The 23,681-nt window shown below is 42.9% G+C and overlaps 1 protein-coding gene across 4 annotated transcripts in view; it reads right to left on the bottom strand.

The window, feature by feature from the left end:
* The window catches only part of MSRA (methionine sulfoxide reductase A), a 230,607-nt gene that overhangs the window by 80,612 nt on the left and 126,314 nt on the right, over positions 1–23,681 (bottom strand). For all 4 annotated transcript variants that reach the window (XR_012715351.1, XM_075269319.1, XM_075269317.1 and 1 more), the window contains 2 exons: positions 23,090–23,209; positions 4,387–4,491 (listed from right to left, as the gene is read on the bottom strand). Coding sequence is in view for 3 of the 4 variants with exons in the window: in XM_075269319.1 (XP_075125420.1) it covers positions 4,387–4,491; positions 23,090–23,209 (225 nt within the window). In the remaining variant the exon portion in view is untranslated. The remainder of the gene's footprint in view (positions 1–4,386; positions 4,492–23,089; positions 23,210–23,681) is intronic.

Here is a 23,681-nt window from a genome sequence, read left to right on the forward strand (position 1 = left end):
GGATTTAATCATGGGCTCATGCTGGTCCATTTTAAGGGGCACGCTGGATCTAATCATGGATTTTCCCTGGCCCATATGTGTTGGCACTTTGGATATAACTATGGACTCACACTGGCCCATATTTGGTGACACTTTGGATGTATGTATGGGCTCACACTGGCCCGTATGTAGTGGCACTTTGGATATAACTACGGGCTCACACTGGCCCCTATCTCGTGATACTTTGGATATAACTATGGGTTCACACTGGCCCATATCTGGTAACACTTTGGATATAACTATGGGCTCACACTGGCCCATGTCTGGTGACACTTTGGATATAACTATGGGCTCACACTGGCCCATATGTGGTGACACTTTGGATATAACTATGGGCTCACACCAGCCCACATGTGGTGGCACTTTGGATATAATTATGGGCTAACACTGGCCCATATGTGGCGACACTTTGGATATAACTATGGGCTCACACTGGCCCATATCTAGCGACACTTTGGATATAACTATGGGCTCACACCGGCCCATATCTGGTGACACTAAGGATATAACTATGGGCTCGCATTAGCCCATATGTGATGGCACTTTGGATATAACTATGGGCTCACACTGGCCCATATGTGGTGACACTTTGGATATAACTATGGGCTCACATTGGCCCATATGTGGTGACACTTTGGATATAACTATGGGCTCACACTGGCCCATATCTGGTGACACTTTGGTTATAACTATGGGCTCACACTGGCCCATATCTAGTGACACTTTGGATATAACTATGGGCTCACACTGGCCCATATGTGGTGACACTTTGGATAGAACTATGGGTTCACACTGGCCCATATGTGGTGACACTAAGGATATAACTATGGGCTCGCATTGGCCCATATGTGATGGCATTTTGGATATAACTATGGGCTCACACTGGCCCATATGTGGTGACACTTTGGATATAACTATGGGCTCCCATTGGCCCATATCTGGTGACACTTTGGATATAACTATGGGCTCACATTGGCCCATATGTGGTGACACTTTGGATATAACTATGGGCTCACACTGGCCCATATCTGGTGACAATTTGGATATAACTATTGGCTCACACTGGCCCATATCTGGTGACACTTTGGATATAACTATAGGCTCACACTGGCCCATATCTGGTGACACTTTGGATATAACTATGGGCTCACACTGGCCCATATCTAGTGACACTTTGGATAGAACTATGGGCTCACATTGGCCCATATCTGGTGACGCTTTGAATATAACTGTGGGCTCACACTGGCTCATATCTGGTGGCACTTTGGATATAACCATTGGCTCACACTGGTCCATTTTTGGGAGGTTGGTGAATACCTGCCATTGATACATGCTGGTGGCTGTGGAGGCACTATTGCTGTTGACTATTATGAGGACAACTCTTGGTCATATACCCTACAACGCTCCATGTTGGAGAAGATCCAGCTGACACTAAGCTGGGAGTTATAGTTCCACTAAGATGGAGAAGGTATAAATTACCTAAGGCCTGATCTACATACTGAATGAGTTTGGCACCATGACGTTAACAGTCTGCAACCACCGACTTTGTGCAGCAAGAGACTTCACAAGGTGGCTATCTCATCAGAGCACAAGTATGGGATTTCTATATATAATTCCCCACAAAATAGGCCATATAGACAGGGACATAAAGCCTCGTGAGTGGAGCTATTTGGAAGCATACGCGAGAGATTATCCGCTGGCACCGATGAAAGAGAACATGAAAAGCCCGGCTCTCTCCCAAAAGATGCCGCATATTGTCTCCACAATTGCACAAAGAGAAAAATGCCTTTGGATCGCGATAAAAGGAAGGACTGCAGCTCAGATACAGCCGAGGAAGCGCAAACCTGGTTATTACACTATAAATTTAGTCTGGGGTAAATGAAATTACTGAGAAGCTTCAGCGGGTAGGAAATATAAAGTCACAATACAGGACATATAACTTATACTAGGGGGGCATATACTATAATATACAGGAGATACCCAGGTTATACCATATGTACATATACTATAATATACAGGAGATACCCAGGTTATACCATATGCACATATACTATAATATACAGGAGATACCCAGGTTATACCAGCTGTATATATACTATACTATACAGGAGATACCCAGGTTATACCAGAAGTACATATACTATAATATACAGGAGATACCCAGGTTATACCGGATGTACATATAGTATAATATACAGGAGATACCCAGGTTATAGCAGATGTACATATACTATAATATACAGGAGATACCCAGGTTATAGCAGATGTACATATACTATAATATACAGGAGATACCCAGGTTATAGCAGATGTACATATACTATAATATACAGGAGATACCCAGGTTATATCAGATGTACATATACTATAATATACAGGAGATACCCAGGTTATAGCAGATGTACATATACTATAATATACAGGAGTTACCCAGGTTATACCAGATGTACATATACTATAATATACAGGAGATACCCAGGTTATACTAGCTGTACATATACTATAATATAATATACAGGAGATACCCAGGTTATACCAGATGTACATATATTATAATATACAGGAGATACCCAGGTTATAGCAGATGTACATATACTATAATATACAGGAGATACCCAGGTTATAGCAGATGTACATATACTATAATATACAGGAGATACCCAGGTTATACCAGATGTACATATACTATAATATACAGGAGTTACCCAGGGTATACCGGCTGTACATATACTATAATATACAGGAGATACCCAGGTTATACCAGATGTACATATACTATAATATACAGGAGATACCCAGGTTATACCAGCTGTACATATACTATAATATACAGGAGATACCCAGGTTATACCAGATGTCCATATACTATAATATACAGGAGATACCCAGGTTATACCAGATGCACATATACTATAATATACAGGAGTTACCCAGGGTATACCGGCTGTACATATACTATAATATACAGGAAATACCCAGGTTATACCAGATGTACATATATTATATCAGGAATTGAGCAACCAATCAGATTCCGGTTGTCACTTTCGGAGGGGTAGGTTAGGTCATGTGACTGGTGGTTTTAGTAAACATCTCCAATTTACTAACAATCCCCATAACGATACTAGAAGAGATGAGCGTCAGACTTGGGCTGCGCGGTGGACGGATACCATTGAGCCGTAGACGCTGTCGTGCTAGGATGGAGGCGCTGCGGCTTTTCAAGCGAGTGCAGCTGTTCTTTACATGGAAAAGAAAGACACATCTGCTCATTAGCAATACAATGTAATTTCCAGCGTCTAATTATATGGAGATGACGGATTCTTTATGCATCAGCTAAAAACAGTACAGTCCTCGAAGAAGTGTCTGCTGATAATAAATATTGGAGAGGACGGCGCTCAGGGCTCCGGGACGCGGCCATTAATCTTCTCAATCTCATCAGCTCACAAACTGCGCAGCTATCGACTGCCTGGTGCAGCCACGAGGCCGAATATTCCAAAGAGTGGGAAGAGGGGGAAAATACATCATCTATATACCCCCAATAGCTTATGAGTTCAGGACGTGTCATAGAATTACTTACCTGTTAAATATCCTCATGGCTAGCATGGATGGTGGTTACAAAGAGTGTCTCTTGCTCTAGAGGACCTGTCCTGTTCTGCACAGATAAGCCATAGATATGAACAGACACAGTGTAATACTTCACTTCACCTGTGGTGGTGCTGCAGGACACTTACTGATAGTTTCCCTATACAGAACAACTCATTGTTCAGGACCCCGAATAAGCAGGAATTGTGGACATCAATGTACCCATTGTAGACAATGCTCTGTGAGCTAAAAAACCTGAACTCCGTAGTGGTACACTGTAACAAATCAGCAGAAACATCCATACAGCAGCTTATGATGTGTTTAGCTCATAGAGCATTGTCTGGGCTGGATAAAATTGTAATTGACCTTCTTGTAAGAATTGGAACTAACTTTATCTATTGTAGACAATACTCAGTGAGCTAAATGACGTGGACTCCAGACTGATACATTGTAGCAAACCAGCAGAGAGATTTGTGTATCTGCTGCATTGAGCTCACAGAGCATTGTCTAGCTTGGACACATTTGTGGTAGCTATGTACAGGGTTACCGTCTTTGAATATAACCAAGAGGCGTCTCAGTCACTGACAGCAAGCAGAGATCTTAGAAAGTTGTAGAACGTTTCATTTATACAGAGATTAAGCCTCATCCATGACGACAGAGAACCTTGTGGTAACATCTCCGCCTATACATCATATATTGTGATTTCAAGGTCCTCCAGATATGAAGCTCCAGAATATAAATCTAGACATAATGAAGTACTGGCTGTACCTTGGGTTGGGTCGTGATTCTCCCAGAAGACCTTCAGTAATTTGTCATAGCTGATCTTCTCTGGCTCGAACACGACTCGCACCACTTCTACATGGCCTGTTTTTCCTGGAAAGAGAGAAGAAAATGGAGTTATCCAATGATATCCTGTACAAACCCTCCAACTGAGTAACACAGAAGCCAAAAATAACAGATCTTGGACATCAGATGTATCCAAAAGGAAAAGGAGGAAGAGACAAGTATCATGAAGGGATCAAACTCTCTAATAGGACTGTTGTATTTATTATCCCTGTACTGTGACATCACTGTGTGTATTATCCCTGTACTGTGACATCACTGTGTGTATTATCTCTGTACTGTGACATCACTGTGTGTATTATCCTGTACTGTGACATCACTGTGTGTATTATCCCTGTACTGTGACATCACTGTGTGTATTATCCCTGTACTGTGACATCACTGTGTGTATTATCTCTGTACTGTGACATCACTGTGTGTATTATCCTGTACTGTGACATCACTGTGTGTATTATCTCTGTACTGTGACATCACTGTGTGTATTATCCCTGTACTGTGACATCACTGTGTGTATTATCCTGTACTGTGACATCACTGTGTGTATTATCCTGTACTGTGACATCACTGTGTGTATTATCTCTGTACTGTGACATCACTGTGTGTATTATCCCTGTACTGTGACATCACTGTGTGTATTATCCTGTACTGTGACATCACTGTGTGTATTATCCCTGTACTGTGACATCACTGTGTGTATTATCTCTGTACTGTGACATCACTGTGTGTATTATCCTGTACTGTGACATCACTGTGTGTATTATCCCTGTACTGTGACATCACTGTGTGTATTATCCCTGTACTGTGACATCACTGTGTGTATTATCTCTGTACTGTGACATCACTGTGTGTATTATCCTGTACTGTGACATCACTGTGTGTATTATCTCTGTACTGTGACATCACTGTGTGTATTATCCCTGTACTGTGACATCACTGTGTGTATTATCCTGTACTGTGACATCACTGTGTGTATTATCCCTGTACTGTGACATCACTGTGTGTATTATCCCTGTACTGTGACATCACTGTGTGTATTATCCTGTACTGTGACATCACTGTGTGTATTATCCCTGTACTGTGACATCACTGTGTGTATTATCCCTGTACTGTGACATCACTGTGTGTATTATCTCTGTACTGTGACATCACTGTGTGTATTATCCCTGTACTGTGACATCACTGTGTTTATTATCCCTGTACTGTGACATCACTGTGTGTATTATCCCTGTACTGTGACATCACTGTGTGTATTATCCCTGTACTGTGACATCACTGTGTGTATTATCCCTGTACTGTGACATCACTGTGTTTATTATCCCTGTACTGTGACATCACTGTGTGTATTATCCCTGTACTGTGACATCACTGTGTGTATTATCCCTGTACTGTGACATCACTGTGTGTATTATCCTGTACTGTGACATCACTGTGTGTATTATCTCTGTACTGTGACATCACTGTGTGTATTATCCTGTACTGTGACATCACTGTGTGTATTATCTCTGTACTGTGACATCACTGTGTGTATTATCTCTGTACTGTGACATCACTGTGTGTATTATCCTGTACTGTGACATCACTGTGTGTATTATCTCTGTACTGTGACATCACTGTGTGTATTATCCCTGTACTGTGACATCACTGTGTGTATTATCCTGTACTGTGACATCACTGTGTATATTATCCCTGTACTGTGACATCACTCTGTGTATTATCTCTGTACTGTGACATCACTGTGTGTATTATCCCTGTACTGTGACATCACTGTGTGTATTATCTCTGTACTGTGACATCACTGTGTGTATTATCTCTGTACTGTGACATCACTGTGTGTATTATCTCTGTACTGTGACATCACTGTGTGTATTATCCCTGTACTGTGACATCACTGTGTGTATTATCTCTGTACTGTGACATCACTGTGTATATTATCCCTGTACTGTGACATCACTGTGTGTATTATCCCTGTACTGTGACATCACTGTGTGTATTATCCCTGTACTGTGACATCACTGTGTATATTATCCCTGCACTGTGACATCACTGTGTGTATTATCTCTGTACTGTGACATCACTGTGTGTATTATCCCTGTACTGTGACATCACTGTGTGTATTATCCTGTACTGTGACATCACTGTGTGTATTATCCTGTACTGTGACATCACTGTGTGTATTATCCCTGTACTGTGACATCACTGTGTGTATTATCCCTGTACTGTGACATCACTGTGTGTATTATCCCGGTACTGTGACATCACTGTGTGTATTATCTCTGTACTGTGACATCACTGTGTGTATTATCCCTGTACTGTGACATCACTGTGTGTATTATCCTGTACTGTGACATCACTGTGTGTATTATCCTGTACTGTGACATCACTGTGTGTATTATACTGTGACATCACTGTGTGTATTATCCCTGTACTGTGACATCACTGTGTGTTTTATCTCTGTACTGTGACATCACTGTGTGTATTATCTCTGTACTGTGACATCACTGTGTGTATTGTCTCTGTACTGTGACATCACTGTGTGTATTATCCTGTACTGTGACATCACTGTGTGTATTATCTCTGTACTGTGACATCACTGTGTGTATTATCTCTGTACTGTGACATCACTGTGTGTATTCTCTGTACTGTGACATCACTGTGTGTATTATCCTGTACTGTGACATCACTGTGTGTATTATCTCTGTACTGTGACATCACTGTGTGTATTCTCTGTACTGTGACATCACTGTGTGTATTATCCTGTACTGTGACATCACTGTGTGTATTATCCCTGTACTGTGACATCACTGTGTGTTTTATCTCTGTACTGTGACATCACTGTGTGTATTATCTCTGTACTGTGACATCACTGTGTGTATTATCCTGTACTGTGACATCACTGTGTGTATTATCTCTGTACTGTGACATCACTGTGTGTATTATCTCTGTACTGTGACATCACTGTGTGTATTGTCTCTGTACTGGGACATCACTGTGTGTATTATCCCTGTACTGTGACATCACTGTGTGTATTATCCCTGTACTGTGACATCACTGTGTATTATCTCTGTACTGTGACATCACTGTGTGTATTATCCCTGTACTGTGACATCACTGTGTGTATTATCCCTGTACTGTGACATCACTGTGTGTATTATCTCTGTACTGTGACATCACTGTGTGTATTATTCCTGTACTGTGACATCACTGTGTGTACTATCTCTGTACTGTGACATCACTGTGTGTATTACTCTGTACTGTGACATCACTGTGTGTATTGTCCTGTACTGTGACATCACTGTGTGTATTACTCTGTACTGTGACATCACTGTGTGTATTATCTCTGTACTGTGACATCACTGTGTGTATTATCTCTGTACTGTGACATCACTCTGTGTATTACTCTGTACTGTGACATCACTGTGTGTATTATCTCTGTACTGTGACATCACTCTGTGTATTACTCTGTACTGTGACATCACTGTGTATTATCTCTGTACTGTGACATCACTGTGTGTATTATCCCTGTACTGTGACATCACTGTGTGTATTATCCTGTACTGTGACATCACGGTGTGTATTATCCCTGTACTGTGATATCACTGTGTGTATTATCTCTGTACTGTGACATCACTGTGTGTATTATCCCTGTACTGTGACATCACTGTGTGTATTATCCTGTACTGTGACATCACTGTGTGTATTATCCTGTACTGTGACATCACTGTGTGTATTATCCTGTACTGTGACATCACTGTGTGTATTATCCTGTACTGTGACATCACTGTGTGTATTATCCCTGTACTGTGACATCACTGTGTGTATTATCTCTGTACTGTGACATCACTGTGTGTATTATCCCTGTACTGTGACATCACTGTGTGTATTATCCTGTACTGTGACATCACTGTGTGTATTATCCTGTACTGTGACATCACTGTGTGTATTATCCTGTACTGTGACATCACTGTGTGTATTATCCTGTACTGTGACATCACTGTGTGTATTATCCCTGTACTGTGACATCACTGTGTGTATTATCCTGTACTGTGACATCACTGTGTGTATTATCCCTGTACTGTGACATCACTGTGTGTATTATCCTGTACTGTGACATCACTGTGTGTATTATCCCTGTACTGTGACATCACTGTGTGTATTATCTCTGTACTGTGACATCACTGTGTGTATTATCCTGTACTGTGACATCACTGTGTGTATTATCCCTGTACTGTGACATCACTGTGTGTATTATCCCTGTACTGTGACATCACTGTGTGTATTATCTCTGTACTGTGACATCACTGTGTGTATTATCCCTGTACTGTGACATCACTGTGTGTATTATCTCTGTACTGTGACATCACTGTGTGTATTATCCCTGTACTGTGACATCACTGTGTGTATTATCCCTGTACTGTGACATCACTGTGTGTATTATCCCTCTCCAACATTAGGACAAAATGAGAAATAAAGAATAAATGAGATAAGACCTGTTACTATACAAGCAGTAGAAAATATATTTATATAAAACAAGATGTCCATTGCACTGATCCCTTGCCTAATACATTTTCCTGCTGTAGCTTTATTTCCTTTAGGTGATATAGAATAACTTTGTCTTTTCGCTAGCCGTTCAAGGCCGGCAATTTACCTGCAAATTGTTACTCCGTGCGCTTTGGATAACCAACTCTTTCTTTCGTTTTTTTTTTTTTTTCACCCGTCATAGTTTGGGCTCAGCGCAATTTCGCTGAAAGACTTGTGAGTGTTTCTTCAACAAAAATCAAAACACATTTTTGTCTGAATGGCGGACAAAAAAAAAAATAATAATAATTGCTCATCAGTTCATAGTAAACAATATAAAACACATCCTGTCCTTTCCATTCTTGGTTTTGAGTTTTTTGTGCTTTGTACTTTATGTACGATTTTTTTTTTTCTAATTTCTCGGTGTACTTGCTGCTAATCCCATAAACAATGGCGATATTTTGGAAGTCGGGTAAACAGACAATTAGCTGTTGGCAAAGAAGAATCCAATAAGCAGCATAAAAATATCCAGTGGCTTACTGCGAGATGTGGTCAGTGCCAACGCACCTGTGCAAGTCGTAGGACACAACCATGGCCCTCAATGTCTACTCGGAAAGAAATTTTTAACATCAGGCAGGTTAGCACTCATGGAGACCAATGTGAGTTTTCAAAAGGGTAAAAAATACATAGAAGGTCCTGACAAACAAATTTCCACCAGCCAATGGTCATCCAACGATGGATCCTTAAAAGGATTCTACCATTAAAATAAAAAATTTTCTCGCTAACGCCTAGGAACAGCCTTAAGAAAGGTTATTGTTCTCCCACCTTTAGATGTCTTCTCAGCGCCGCCATTTGGTAGAAATCCCGGTTTTCATCGGTATGCAAATGAGTTCTCTCGCAGCACTGGGGGTGGGCCCCAGCGCTCAAACAGAATTGGGGGCGTCCCCAATGCTTCAAGAGAACTCTCCAGCGCCGCCTCCATCTTCTTCAGGAACGGCCTCTTCACACGTCTTCTTCCGGCACGGCCACAAGAAAAATGACTTACACAGTAAGTAAGCAGTCATTTTCTTGTGGATTGTGGGCATGCGAAGTTGGCCTAGAAGTTTGAACCCAGTGCCATGAAGAGGCCATTCCTGAAGAAGATGGAGATTTCTCTCGTAGCATTGGAGACGCCTCCAGTGCTGCGAGAGAACTCATTTGCATACTGACGAAAACCGGGATTTCTATCAAACGGCGGTGCGGAGAAGACATCTAAAGGAAGGAGAAGAATAGACTTTCTTAAGGCTATTCCTACATGTATCGACAAAAAAATTCGATTTTAACGGTAGAATCCCTTTATCGCTCTTGGGTTGACTCAAATTTTCCATTTTTTCTAGAAAAAAAACTCTTTTGCTAGTTGTCAACTCATGTTCCACGAAACAGCTGTCCACTCAAAGTCAAGAAGCATAGTTTGATACTATATCTCAGGAACTTCTCATCTACTAGTAGATCAGATGTCCTTTGAAGAACTTTAAGGTGCTATCCATGTGTTTTTTTAATCTGAATGGTAAATACTGATGCCCTTTAACAGTCCCACTTCCCAACTTCATGGTCGGAGAACGCATAGTTTTTTGATAGGGAGAAGGGCACTTCTACATTAAGGACAAACTGGACTATGCAGGATGAAATGTAACATGTCTGACCTCTTTTGTCCGCGACTTATGCCATGTGGCAGAGTTGGAAGACCACCAAACACATTACGCTAGGTTCACACCTGCGTTGGGGTTTCTGTTCCCAAGTGGACTCGAAAAACATAAACCCAATCTGCTTAAGAAGTAGTTACCCACAGAAAAGTGTGGACCCATAGACTATAATGGGGTTCACTGTTTTTTTTTGCCAGAAAAATGCAAAATTGGGGATGGAATCCCAGAACAGTGGTCAAGCGCAGATGTGAACATAGCCTTAGTTGTCTATTCTGCCCCAGTAAAACCAGAGTTTGGCCGACAATTATCTAACTCGGATGGCCAGAAAAAAGTTGACAATATAGTTCATCCATGGGATCACTGATAAGAGCTAGAAGTCTATAAAAGAAAAAGTTGACTCCTTTGACCAAAATGTCTAACTACAGTTTAAGAACATCCTGGATCATTTGCTTCCAAACCTTTGGCTGATATAAGTGTTACGTGTTTAGTGTCTAAATATCAGCTGTGATAGAATACCAGACCAAACCAAAATAAAAAATAGCGGCAGACCACCTGAGACAAAAGTTACTTGACCCATCAACAAATGGACCTTTGTTGTATCTGATCTCGTGGAGGTTCCTAGCAGTAGAAGACAAACTTAAGTTGATGATATATTGTAGACCGATGTTGGCTGAATTGCTTATTTAGCTAATAGATATCGTTACCAATTCTCCCAATCATTTTTGCTTCAGAATTTCCTTAATTGTAGAAAATTTCCTGGATACATAACTTTGAAATCAGAATATTAGCTATTGCCAGTAAACCTAGTACTACTACTTCTGGACATACTCTTTAGATACTGAAACCCAACATCTCCTGATACACTTTTTCTACCGAGAAAACGAAGAAGGGAAAAAAGCCTCTACTAGACACCTCTGAAACCCATTGACATCCACCACCCCCATCACTGTTGTTGGAACATAGTTGAGATATGATCAACCACAGTCGATGAGTTGACTAGTCCCACCAAAATTAACAGGTTCCTCCAAAATCCACATGTTAGTTGACATTTGTGTCTCACTAGGGTACCTATCCTCCTCATGGTCCTTCTCTACTATGGGATGAAGGGTAAGGGAAGGGTAGGCTCCCATGATACTTAGAAGACTGGGCCACCTAACTGGTTACTCCACACCAAAAGGTCAGGCAATAGTGTAGTCTAGTCACAAATAAGCTAAAGACCAGAGCAGAGATAGCCACTCTTCGTTTTCCATTAGATCCATGTGGTCAACGCATGACCATGGTACACATTTCTAAGTTAATCAGATACTAGAGTCTACGACCAAAAGTATAAACCTATGTCCGTAGACCGTAGAACTATACCTGTGGAAAGATATGAAGTTTCTTCAAGGAAATATACAGACTGAGGAAGCTTTATCTATGAACTCTGCTTGCTGGTGGCAAGCCAAACAATCTTTCCGAACAGAGGATCAACAGAAGAAGATCAAAATCAATTTTCTACGGGATACATGACGTGAATCTAACACCGAGGACCTTCCATTTCCGCCTCCGCTACAAGCAGCCTGGAATTTTACTGATATTATTCTAAATTGTTTTTCGGACTTCAATTGCTGTGAGGAATGTGATCGAGATAGTAAATATAGACAACTCCTCTGCCAAGTAACTCTTCTTGGGAAGTATCGGTCTATAGCAGACAGTCTCTACAATTATTATCTGATGTCAAGGCTATGCTAGAACTCTATATTGTGAGATCAAGTCAACTGGCTTCCAAGATTTTAGTTGGATTTTCTTAACAAAAATAAAAATATTTTGGGTTATACAACAAGCTAACCCTACTGGCCCAAGCCATCTTATGAGTACCCAATTGACTTGTGTTAGACAGAGCAATGTGATGAGCGGGAGGACCTCTCCACTTACAAGTGCAAGCCACAGCGTCCCCATAACAAAGCTATCAACATAAACCTACCATGATGTAACATACTGTCAATTCTAGTACCTTCACTATAACCACAGTCATGGGGCCAGTAAAGTAAAGAGGCCAACCACAAAAATATTTGCCATAGTGCCACAGTGCCCTTGTAACAGTGACAGCCACAACAGGGTCTCCCCCAATGTCTACAGTCAGTGTCCAATCCCAGTGACATTGTTCCCATAAGAATGGCAGCCACAATGTTCCCCCATAATAATGACAGTAGCAGTCCCACCATATCATTGACAATCACAGTGATCCCATAACTACAGTGTGTCCAAGACAATGACAGTCACAATGTTCCCCCATAAGAATGACAAACACCATAACACCATATCAATTACAGCCAAAGTGTTCTCATAAAAGGTGACCGCCACAGTGTCCCCATAACAGTGACAGCCACAGGACCCTATTCTAGTGACAGCTACAGTGCTCCATAACAGTGGCAGAAAGAATCCCAATAACAGTGACCGCCATGGTGCCCACATAACATTGACAGCTTGTGACCTAATAATAGTGTCATTCACATAACATTCAGCCACGGAGCCCAATAACAGTAATAGCTAATGTCCCAATACCAGTGATATCCACATAACAATGACAGCCCTAGTGTCCCCATAACAGAATGCTGGAACTTTCTATGGAACGAAACCCAGCCATAAACTCCTTATTGTGGTCAGGTTATCTTCTTATACATGTAGTGCAGCTGCCTGATAACCAGCCATGATGTCCTTATTGTGGTCGGGTTATCTTCTCATACATGTAGTGTCCTCCTGATAACCAGCCATGATGTCCTTATTGTGGTCGGGTTATCTTCTCATACATGTAGTGTCCCCCTGATAACCAGCCATGATGTCCTTATTGTGGTCGGGTTATCTTCTCATACATGTAGTGTCCCCCTGATAACCAGCCATGATGTCCTTATTGTGGTCGGGTTATCTTCTCATACATGTAGTATCCTCCTGATAACCAGCCATGATGTCCTTATTGTGACCGGGTTATCTTCTCATACTTGTATTGTCCCCTCTTGATAACCAGCCATGATGTCCTTATTGTGGTTGGATTTTCTTCTTATACTTGTAGTGTACTCCTGATAACCAGCCACAATGTTCTTATTTTGGTCGGGTTATCTTCTCTTATATGTAGCGTAATCCTGATAACCAGCCATGATGTCCTTATTGTGGTCAGGTTCCCTTCTCATACATGTAGTGTCCTCCTGATAACCAGCCATGATGTCCTTATTGTGGTCAGGTTATCTTCTCATACATGTAGTGTCCTCCTGATAACCAGCCATGATGTCCTTATAGTGGTCGGGTTATCTTCTCATATATGTAGCGTCCTCCTGATAACCAACCATGATGTCCTTATTGTGGTCAGGTTATCTTCTCATACATGTAGTGTCCTCCTGATAACCAGCCATGATGTCCTTATAGTGGTCGGGTTATCTTCTCATATATGTAGCGTCCTCCTGATAACCAACCATGATGTCCTTATTGTGGTCAGGTTATCTTCTCATACATGTTGTGTCCTCCTGATAACCAGCCATGATGTCCTTATTGTGTCCGGGTTATCTTTTCATACATGTAGTATCCTCCTGATAATCAGCCATGATGTCCTTATTGTGTCCGGGTTATCTTCTCATACTTACAGTGTCCCTTCCTGGTAACCAGCCATGATGTCCTTATTGTGGTTGGGTTATCTTCTCATACATGTAGTGTCCTACAACCAGCCATGATGTCCTTATTGTGGTCGGGTTATTCTCATACATGGACATCATTGCGGATTTCTAACCATAGAAAGTTCCTGTTTTCATGATTGTGTCCATTGGCCACGATCAAGACAAAAGATGTAACCACCAAGAAGGTTAGAGAAAATCTATAAAACTCTACAAAATTTTAATGACTTACATTTGCCAAAATGTTTAACTTTTATTTGTCTACAAATCTAAATATGGTCACGTTCGTGGAATTGTCAGATCCCATCTGTGCCGGATAGACGGAAGAGAATTATTTGCATGCTCTACCACTAGGGCCTGAGGTTAGAGAGTAGACCGAGTCTATAATCACATGCACTAGTAACTAATGACACTGTTGAGGCACTTAGCACCTTATGCCTTGGCTCTTGTCAGGCCCCTCACCCTCATTGAGGGCAGTGACGTACCCGCGCTAAACACAATCTGTTCCTAATGACATCCTGCATAGGTCTCAGCAAATGCTTCGGCGTCCTCATCCATCCTTAACATCCTCACACAAGTTCCCTCTCTACAATTAAGACGTCTTTGCCCTATTGTCTGGGCGTCTTGGCCTGTAATAACACAATGTGTGGCTGTGAATTAACGCGAGGCGTAATCACATTCATCAACATTACGCTGCCATTTTCTGAACAATTTTGGGCTTAATACGGGAGAGATGGACAGAAGGTTCTATTGATTCCGCATCTGGCTCCTTCCAAAAAGCTGAAGATAAAATTGTTAGGCCGGGGCTAAGGAAGGCAAAGGAAGAAAAAAAAAATGGCTTCCTGTTAGAGACAGAGATAAAACCTGGACAATTAAGACCAGGCTGGAGCTCGGCAAACGGCGTTCGACTATTCAATGAGTGGCGTATTATTATCATGTACTTACGGAAGCAATAAGTAGACCACGCGCAGCGCTTAAGTACCAGCGAGCATCTTATCATTGAACTTGGAACAGCTGCACTTGCCATATGCGGCGTGTTCACACAGCCATTATTCCAGCCCTCTTATTAGACGAGCACCAGGCACAGGGAAAAATGGATGAAAATTAGACGTACTGAGAAGCAACTCCCATCCAGTCATCAACATCTCATCCAGAGAGTGGAAGACGTATGAGATACATGGAGCAGCTGCTGTGGAGACGGCAATGGAATATATAGAAGGATATACACAGGCATGGAGTATATGTAGATAGTGGTAGCAGAGCAGAATTGGTCTTTACATAGTGGATTTTGCAACATATTCCCCAACCCAATGGCTCAGGGGTCATACGTGGCCCCTTCACCATGTGGTTTCCAAACTGGTAGTGATGGTATAGGTGACCTTCAATGACATACCAGCCCATACTTTCCAACATTTAAAGGATTGAAAAAGGAACAGAAGATGTCGTAAGACCCCTACTTTGGCACCAACCATTCCCATCAATACCTCTTTGTGTCCCCCATATAATATAACTAGCTTTTACCCGCGACTTCGTCCACGGAAACCTGACCCCCTGCGGGACCCACCTGGAGCGGTGCACAGGCTTGTTCCTTTGCCTTGTGTCCGCAGCGGGCCCTTCCTACACCTGTGGGTCCATGGATCTTCGGGGCCCACCCTGCGGCATGCTGGAACTGTTTACCTCCTCTCCCTCATGGCGCCCGCCACCCCCCTTTCTCCCTACCCACTTCGCCATGTGGTCACTCCTTCCTCCTACCCCGTGCCCCTTTGCCCCCCAGGAACGTGCCCCGTTCCCCCTCTAACCCCATGCCCCCTTCTCCCGTGTTACCTACCCCATGCCCCCTTCCATCTTACCTACCACGTGCCCCCCACCCTGCGGCCTGCTGGAACTCTTTACCTGGTCTCCCTCCTGGCGCCCGCCACCCTCCTTTGTCCCTACCCGCTTCCCCATGTGGTCACTCCTTTCTCCTACCCCATGCCCCCTTCCCCCGTCTTACATACCCCGTGCCCCCTTTTCCCCCCACCAGACCCTGCCGACCGTGTGTCCCCTTTCCCTCTACCAACCTGTGGCCCCGTCCTCACCACACCCTGGGCTTCCCGTGCACTGATGTTCCGAATTGTAGTGTCCAGAGACGGCAGACGCTGCAGGACAGCTGGCTGAACCGGCGTTCCAGTACTGCGGTCCCGTGGTGAGGCCATACAGGTGAGGCAGTGTATGGACTTGTCGGTGCCCCAGAGTAGAGGCTCTTGAGCAAGACACTCCGGACCTCTCAGAGATGCCATATTGGTGTGGATGGCGGCCGGACGATAACTTCGCCCACATAGAGAAGCGGCATCCAATCAGGTGAGCTGCTGAAGGGGCTGGGATGACGTTATCCCAGGTCCTACAGCGTGCCAGGTCCTGCAGCGAATTGAACTGTGAGAAGCCCCTGGGCAAGGGAGTGACTTACGGTGGTGTACGGGAATACTATGTAGCCTATCGTTCAATCCGGGACCCACGGTATGTATGTGCGCATTTTCAGACAAATCCGTTCGCCCGTGTAGGTGTGATTGAGGAACAAACATTCAAACACACAAACATCCAAACACACAAATATCCAAACACACATACTTTCACCTTTATAATATTAGTAAGATACCCCTATAGTGGCCCTCACACTGTATACTCCACATTATAATGTCCCCCTCCAATTGCCCCCACAGTATATATAGTCACTTACTGGTGTCCCCACAGTATAAATAGCTGCCCAGGATAGGTCTGAGATAGTCTCACCCAAATAGCCCTGCCGTTTATGCATATAGGGATGTCTAGTATACCTCTCGGTATCTGAAAGTATGCGATAGATGTCTGAAATGAGTTCAGATGTAGTAGACTCCGATTTGCACGGTTTCTCAAAGTCCGTGGCCAAAGGGGCCTGGGCACCACGGAAAATGGAATGGGCCAGATGGCTAATCTGAATGTAGGAAAATTTGCTGATAAGGGAGGAGATCATATTTAGCTCGTAAATCAGGGTAAGGGAAGGATAGAGCGCAAAAAAGGATCCACAAAAACCCCCCACTTTAAACCAATGTCTCAAAACCATTCCTTTCCATGTCCATACACAGTCCAGGCAAATTAATGTGACCACCGCCGAAGAAGAAACCATCTGGGTGCACTCATCATTGTGGAAGGCACGATGGATCAACACAAGTATGCATCTATCCTTGCAGACCATGTTCACCCCTACATTGTTTTTCCTCAGGATGATGGCATCTACCAGCAGGACAATGCGACGTGTCCTAAAGCTTGCAGTGTACGTGCGTGGTTTGAGGAGCACCAGGATGAGTTTACCGTACTCCCTTGGCCAGAAAATTCCCCGGACTTGAACCCAATCGAGAATCTGTGAGCCACCTTGATCGGGTTGTTCGTGCCATGGATGCTCAACCGCGTAACCTAGCGCAGCTGGCCACGGCACTGGAGTCGGCATGGCTCAACATCCCAGTGACATCATCACAACATCCCCTCTCTTCCTGCACGTCTCGCAGCGGTCCGCTCTGGATTTTGACAGGTGGTCACATTATTGGACTGTGTATCATGGCACAGACTCACTTTATGACTGATGGTGGCCCAACCGTTGGAGCCATATCGATCCCGAGCAGAAAACGGCTTAGCGCTACATCCTTACGTTCTATAGCCAGTCCCGCCAGATGCCAACTCTATGCTAGTCATGTACAGGGAGCACTTTACATTTACTTATACCAATAAATATATTACGCATTCATAGGGCGTAGACCTTTGCTTTGAAGACCAGTTTGTTCCTGCCAGTTGGAAGAAGGGTCAAAGCCATTACCGATAATAAGCAGCTCATCAAAGCACCAGCTCAGTCCTTCAATCTACAGCTTAAGTATATAACAATGGTTATGAATATGTGAACAAGATGGTAATAAAGCGTACAGCTGTGGAATATTCCACCGCCAGACACCGATTTATAGCGGCAAGCTCTGGAGGATTGGAGACATGGTGCAGAGGGCTGGCGCTGACGGAGACACATTGCCTGTTTTGCTTTCAAGCGACATAAAATACAATTATTTACAGCGAGAATTTCCAACGCCGCGCTAAACATATGTTATTCTGTTAGAGGAAATTTGCTGCATCATTCCCTAAATTCACCAGAGATCACAAGTGATTAATTCTCATTCTTACTATATTTAGTTTTAGTGCAATATGGAGGCCACTGTATCCAAAGAGGTTCAAGTGTAGAGGTGTGGGAGATGAGAACCCAACCAATATCCAAAATAGATGGGTCTGCACATAATGAAGACTATATGTTGGTTCCCAAAGATCAGGGGTCCTCCTTCAGCATGGGGCCTCGTGGTCAACCAGATGACCAAACATTTTTTTTTTTTTTAAATTTAATCATTACCCATTGGATTATTCCAACAGGTAATAGCTTATAGGCGATGCTATAATCACCGATCACCAACCCGTCCTCCTGTTCCACTCCAGGACACCTTATGTTCTGACACTGGACATCATGACCGATTGTCCTATACCTACTAGGACAATCCAGTAGGTAATAACTGATTGATTGTGCCTCTGTGAGGGGACTTAGGGGGAAATATACTGTGTAGGGGACAGTAAAGGGGCATTATGGGGACATTATACTGTTTCGGAGTCAGTAAAGAGGCGTTATACTGTAGGGGAACACTATGGGGCATTAAGTGGACACTATACTTTGTGGAGGCCAGTTAAAACCATTAAAAACCTTTTTTTTTCTGGTTGACACGACGGAATAGCCTTAAGAAAGGCTATTTTTCTCCAACCTTTAGATGTCTTCTCCGGGCCGCTGTTCGGTTAAAATCCCATTTTCCGCCGGTATGCAAATAAGTTCTCTTGCGGCACTGGGGGCGGGCCCCAGCACTCAAACAGCACTGGGGGCATCTCCAATGCTGCGAGAGAACTCTCCAGCGTGGCCTCCATCTTCTTCAGGAACGGGTCTTCTTCCGGCAGTGGCTTTAAACTTCTAGGCCTCGGGCAGCCGACTGAGCATGCCTTTCAGCCTCAAGAAAATGGCCGCTTACAATACTGTGTTTTACTGTGTTGTAATTTTCTTCTGGCCGGCGGGCACGTGCATTCTGCTTTGTCCAAGGCCCGAGGACCAGAAGTTTGAAGCTACCACTGGAAGAAGACGCCAAGAAGACCCGTTCTTGAAGAAGATGGAGGCGGTGCTGGACAGTTTTCTCGCAGCATTGGGGACGTCCCCAGTGCTGTTTGAGTGCTGGGCCCGCCCCCAGTGCTGCATACTGACGATAACCGGATTATATACCGAACGGCAGCCCATAGAAGACATCTAAAGGTAGGAGAAGAATAGCCTTTCTTAAGGCTATTCCTACGTGGTACCCAGAAAATAATTAGTTTTAATGATAGGATCCCTTTAAGTTATGGCGGGAAAGCAGTGATGCAAAAAATTAAAATAAATAAATAAATAAAAAATAACTGACTCAAAGTCCGTATAAAAGTATAAACGCTCAGGTAGTAATGTCATCCTGCTTCAATTTTAGCTTGGTGGAATCCCCTACGCAAGGTCAAGTGCCATGTGAGATTCGAAAACATTATACCGGAGTCATTAGTTTTGTATGGACCTCTTCGAAGATGTGAAACAACTCGATAGGCCCAGATTTCGAGGATGTCAAACAGATATTAAAGATGTCTTCCACCTTATACAGAAGCGAGACTTTTATGGTCTCGTTCACCCTCCAATTCCCGAACCATATAAGTAGAATAGTGTCCTCCACCATGGCGTACAGTTGAGCTCATGAGGTCTAACCACGCCATGTTTCATTGTAAGGGGGTCCAGGACTCAATCAACTAATTGCATTCCATAAGAGACCACCGATGGGCGCTACAACAGGTTATTATCACATTTCATGCATGACAGCCCGTCTGATGGTTTTCGAGGAAACTCAAGAAAAACCTGGATAGGCAACTTTACAAGAAAATTTTTTTCGAAGGGTCTCATTGTAGAGCCTACATATGTCATTAATGACATTTCTTCAGCCGACCTGAAATATTGGAAATGTAGAAAAAATGTCAAAGGCACAACATGGATCCATTATCCTGACAGTTACATCGGGAACCGTTCTAAACCATTCTCATTAAAGCGAGAACACCTCAGACTTGCGGCGCTTTCAATGCATGATTACCATGTAAGTACTGAAAGTAACACTGAAAGTAACAGGTTCCCTTTAATTATCCGCTCGGAAACTTGGATGATTTAGGCTCGGAAATGATTTGATCAGCATCTTCCTAGATCATTAACCCATCCATCCCGGAGGAAACCCATTTAGGATGGAAATATGGAATAATTCTATCATTTTTTAAAAAATTATTATATAAATAATTTTTTGTGTCTTAACCTTATATGGGGTGTCAAATTTATTAAGAAATATTAAATTTATTAATGTATGTATATATATATATATATATATATATATATATATATATATATATATATGTTACGAAATGTTTTTGTTTTTTCACTTTACATTTTTTTTTTTTTTTTTTTTAAATTTCTTTCCTAAAATTTATTAAAGGGATCTTATCATTAGAATCCCTTTTTTTCTAACTAACACGTAGGAATAGCCTTAAGAAAGGCTATTCTTCTCCTGCCTTTAGATGTCTTCTCTTCGCAGCCATTCGGTAGATATTCCGTTTTCCATCTTTATGCAAATGAGTTCTTTAGTAGCACTGGGGGGCGGTCCTCAGCGCTCAAACAGCACTGGGGGCATCCCCAATACTGCCAGAGAACTCTCCAGCGCCACCTCCATCTTCTTCAGGAACCGGCCTCCAAGCGTCGTCTTCCGGCCTGGCTTTCAATCTTCTACACATGTGCAATTGGCTCTGCCAGCGGGCAGAGCCGACTGCACCCGCGCGCGGCCATTTTTTGTGACCGCTTACGCAAGGTTTTGTAGTAAGCGGCCACAAAAAAATGGCCACACGCAGGTGCAGTCGGCTCTGCCCGAGGCCTGCTGTTAGAGCCGATTGCACATGTGTAGAAGATTGAAAGCCAGACCGGAAGACGACGTGTAGAGGCAGGTTCCTGAAGAAGATGGAGGCGACATTGGAGAGTTCTCTCGTAGCACTGGGGACGCCTCCAGTGCTGTTTGATCAGTGGGCCCCCCCCCCCAGTGCTGCGAGAGGACTCATTTGCATACCAACGAAAATCGGCATATCAAGTGAACGGTGGAACAGAGAAGAAATCTAAAGGTAGGAGAAGAATAGCCTTTCTTAAGGCTATTCCTATGTGTTAGTTAGAAGAAAATGTGATCGAAAGATAGGATCCCTTTAATCTCTGTTTATCCCATATATATATATATATATATATATATATATATATATATATATATCTGTCACACTCGGACTACGGGTGATCATATTTATTCTTAAATGACAATACATTTGGGTACATCTGTATTCCAATTATAGTCAGGGTTTGATAGGAACATATCTAAAACATGGCCTAATAGGCATTCTCATGGGACCGCCCTGGGGGTCTTTGTTCGGCACACATTTCTGTCTACTGCAAGCATTTATGGTAAGATATTGGGTTATAGGGGTATTTTGGTAAAAATAATGAATCCTATACCCAATGGATAGGTGATATAACTTGCATAGGGCAGCAGGGTGGCTCAGTGGTTAAGCAATGTTGCCTTGCAGAATTGGGGTCATTGAACATCTACATGGAGTTTGTATGCACTCTCGTGTTTGCGTTGGTCTCCTGGGGATACTCCGATTTCCTCCCACACTCCAAAGACATACTGATGGGGAATGTAGATTGGGAGCCCTATATGGGACAGTGTAGACATCTGAAAAGCTCTGTAGAATATGACCATTATCATGATCAGTGGGGGTCCCAATGGTCAAATCACCGCAGATCTACACGTTATGATAACTTGACTTTACCAAAATACCATCTTAATCACAAAACTGTCATCCTGTGAGCACATTCAATAAATAATAAAGACACTGATTTTGATGAAACACCCAAGAGGCTTCCGAAAAAATGGTTGACCTCCTGGACTTATGGAAGAGCAGGTAAATCTGTAGTTAGTATTAATTTTCTTTTCACTTGGGAGTAACCAGCACATTTTGTGCCTATGTCAGAAGAAAGTGGGTGTGATATTAAAAATTGGTTGTGTTAGTGTCCAGAAGTGTGGCTTCACCGCCCCCCCCCCCCAAAATTTTTGCTTTCGCCTGTGGGCATGCGCAGTCGGCTCTGCCCGAGGCCTACAAGTTTGACCGCCTGCGCCGCATGAAGAGGACGTTCCTGAAGGAGATGGAGGCGGCGCTGGAGAGTTCTCTCACAGCATTGGGACGTTCCCAGTGCTGTTTGAGCGCTGAGTACCGCCCCCAGTGCTGCAAGAGAACTCATTTGCATACCGACGAAAATCGGGATTTATACCGAACGGTGGCGCGGAGAAGACATCTAAAGGTAGGAGAAGAATAGCCTTTCTTAAGGCTATTCCGTTGTGTCAACGAGAAAAAAATATGTTTTAATGGTCGAAACCCTTTAAGGTTTATAGGCTTTAAGTCTCCTGTATGAAACAAAGTCAATATATTTAAAAAAAAAAGACATTTACAAAAATTTTTGTTTGTGTTAATTGCCCCAAATGTTGTCTACTTTCAAAGAGAGGACATGTCATGGTCAACTGATCCTCAATGGATCGTATTGTATCCCCTTCATCCCTAGTTTGGAGAAATTGAGACAATTACGATTTCTTAAGGTGTCAACCTCTACTATACAAATATACATACCTGTGCAGACTTCTTGATAAGTAGGGTTGGGAGTATAACCTCCAGCAAAGCCAACCTGAGTAGAGTAAACTCCTTTCTGTCTCCAGAACTTCCTTTCTGCTCCCCAGAAACATCCCATGCCTGAAAAAAACCCAAAAAGTTGCAATCATAAACGATTGAAGGAATGTGTCATGAACGGTCTTATATTACTATTGTATGCCAATGAAGTGAGCCTGAACAGGGAAATTGATGCAAAAATGTGTTAGAGCAGTCGCCCAACTTTCAACTCCGCCCTGTAGGGGGCAACATTGACCACAGGAGAAAGCTCCTCCCAGAAAAAGAATAGCAAACCTCTTTTCTATTCCAAGACATGATGGGAAAGACACTTGAATTACATGAATGATGTCAAAACGGTAGATAAAAATTTGATATCTCGAGATATTGCAAACCAAATGGAAAGGTAAGGAAGTACACATGATTATCCTGCCTTAAAGTTCCAAAAAAAAAGGTGGATGACCACACAGTGAAGAGTAAGGTTAGGGCTATAAGGCAACTTTGGCTGGGCTCTAATACCATTTAGCTGCTTTTGGGAGAGAGGGAACCCAGCCTTGGT

This window comes from Leptodactylus fuscus, chromosome 3 (assembly GCF_031893055.1).
Source record: "Leptodactylus fuscus isolate aLepFus1 chromosome 3, aLepFus1.hap2, whole genome shotgun sequence".
Taxonomy (NCBI): domain Eukaryota; kingdom Metazoa; phylum Chordata; class Amphibia; order Anura; family Leptodactylidae; genus Leptodactylus; species Leptodactylus fuscus.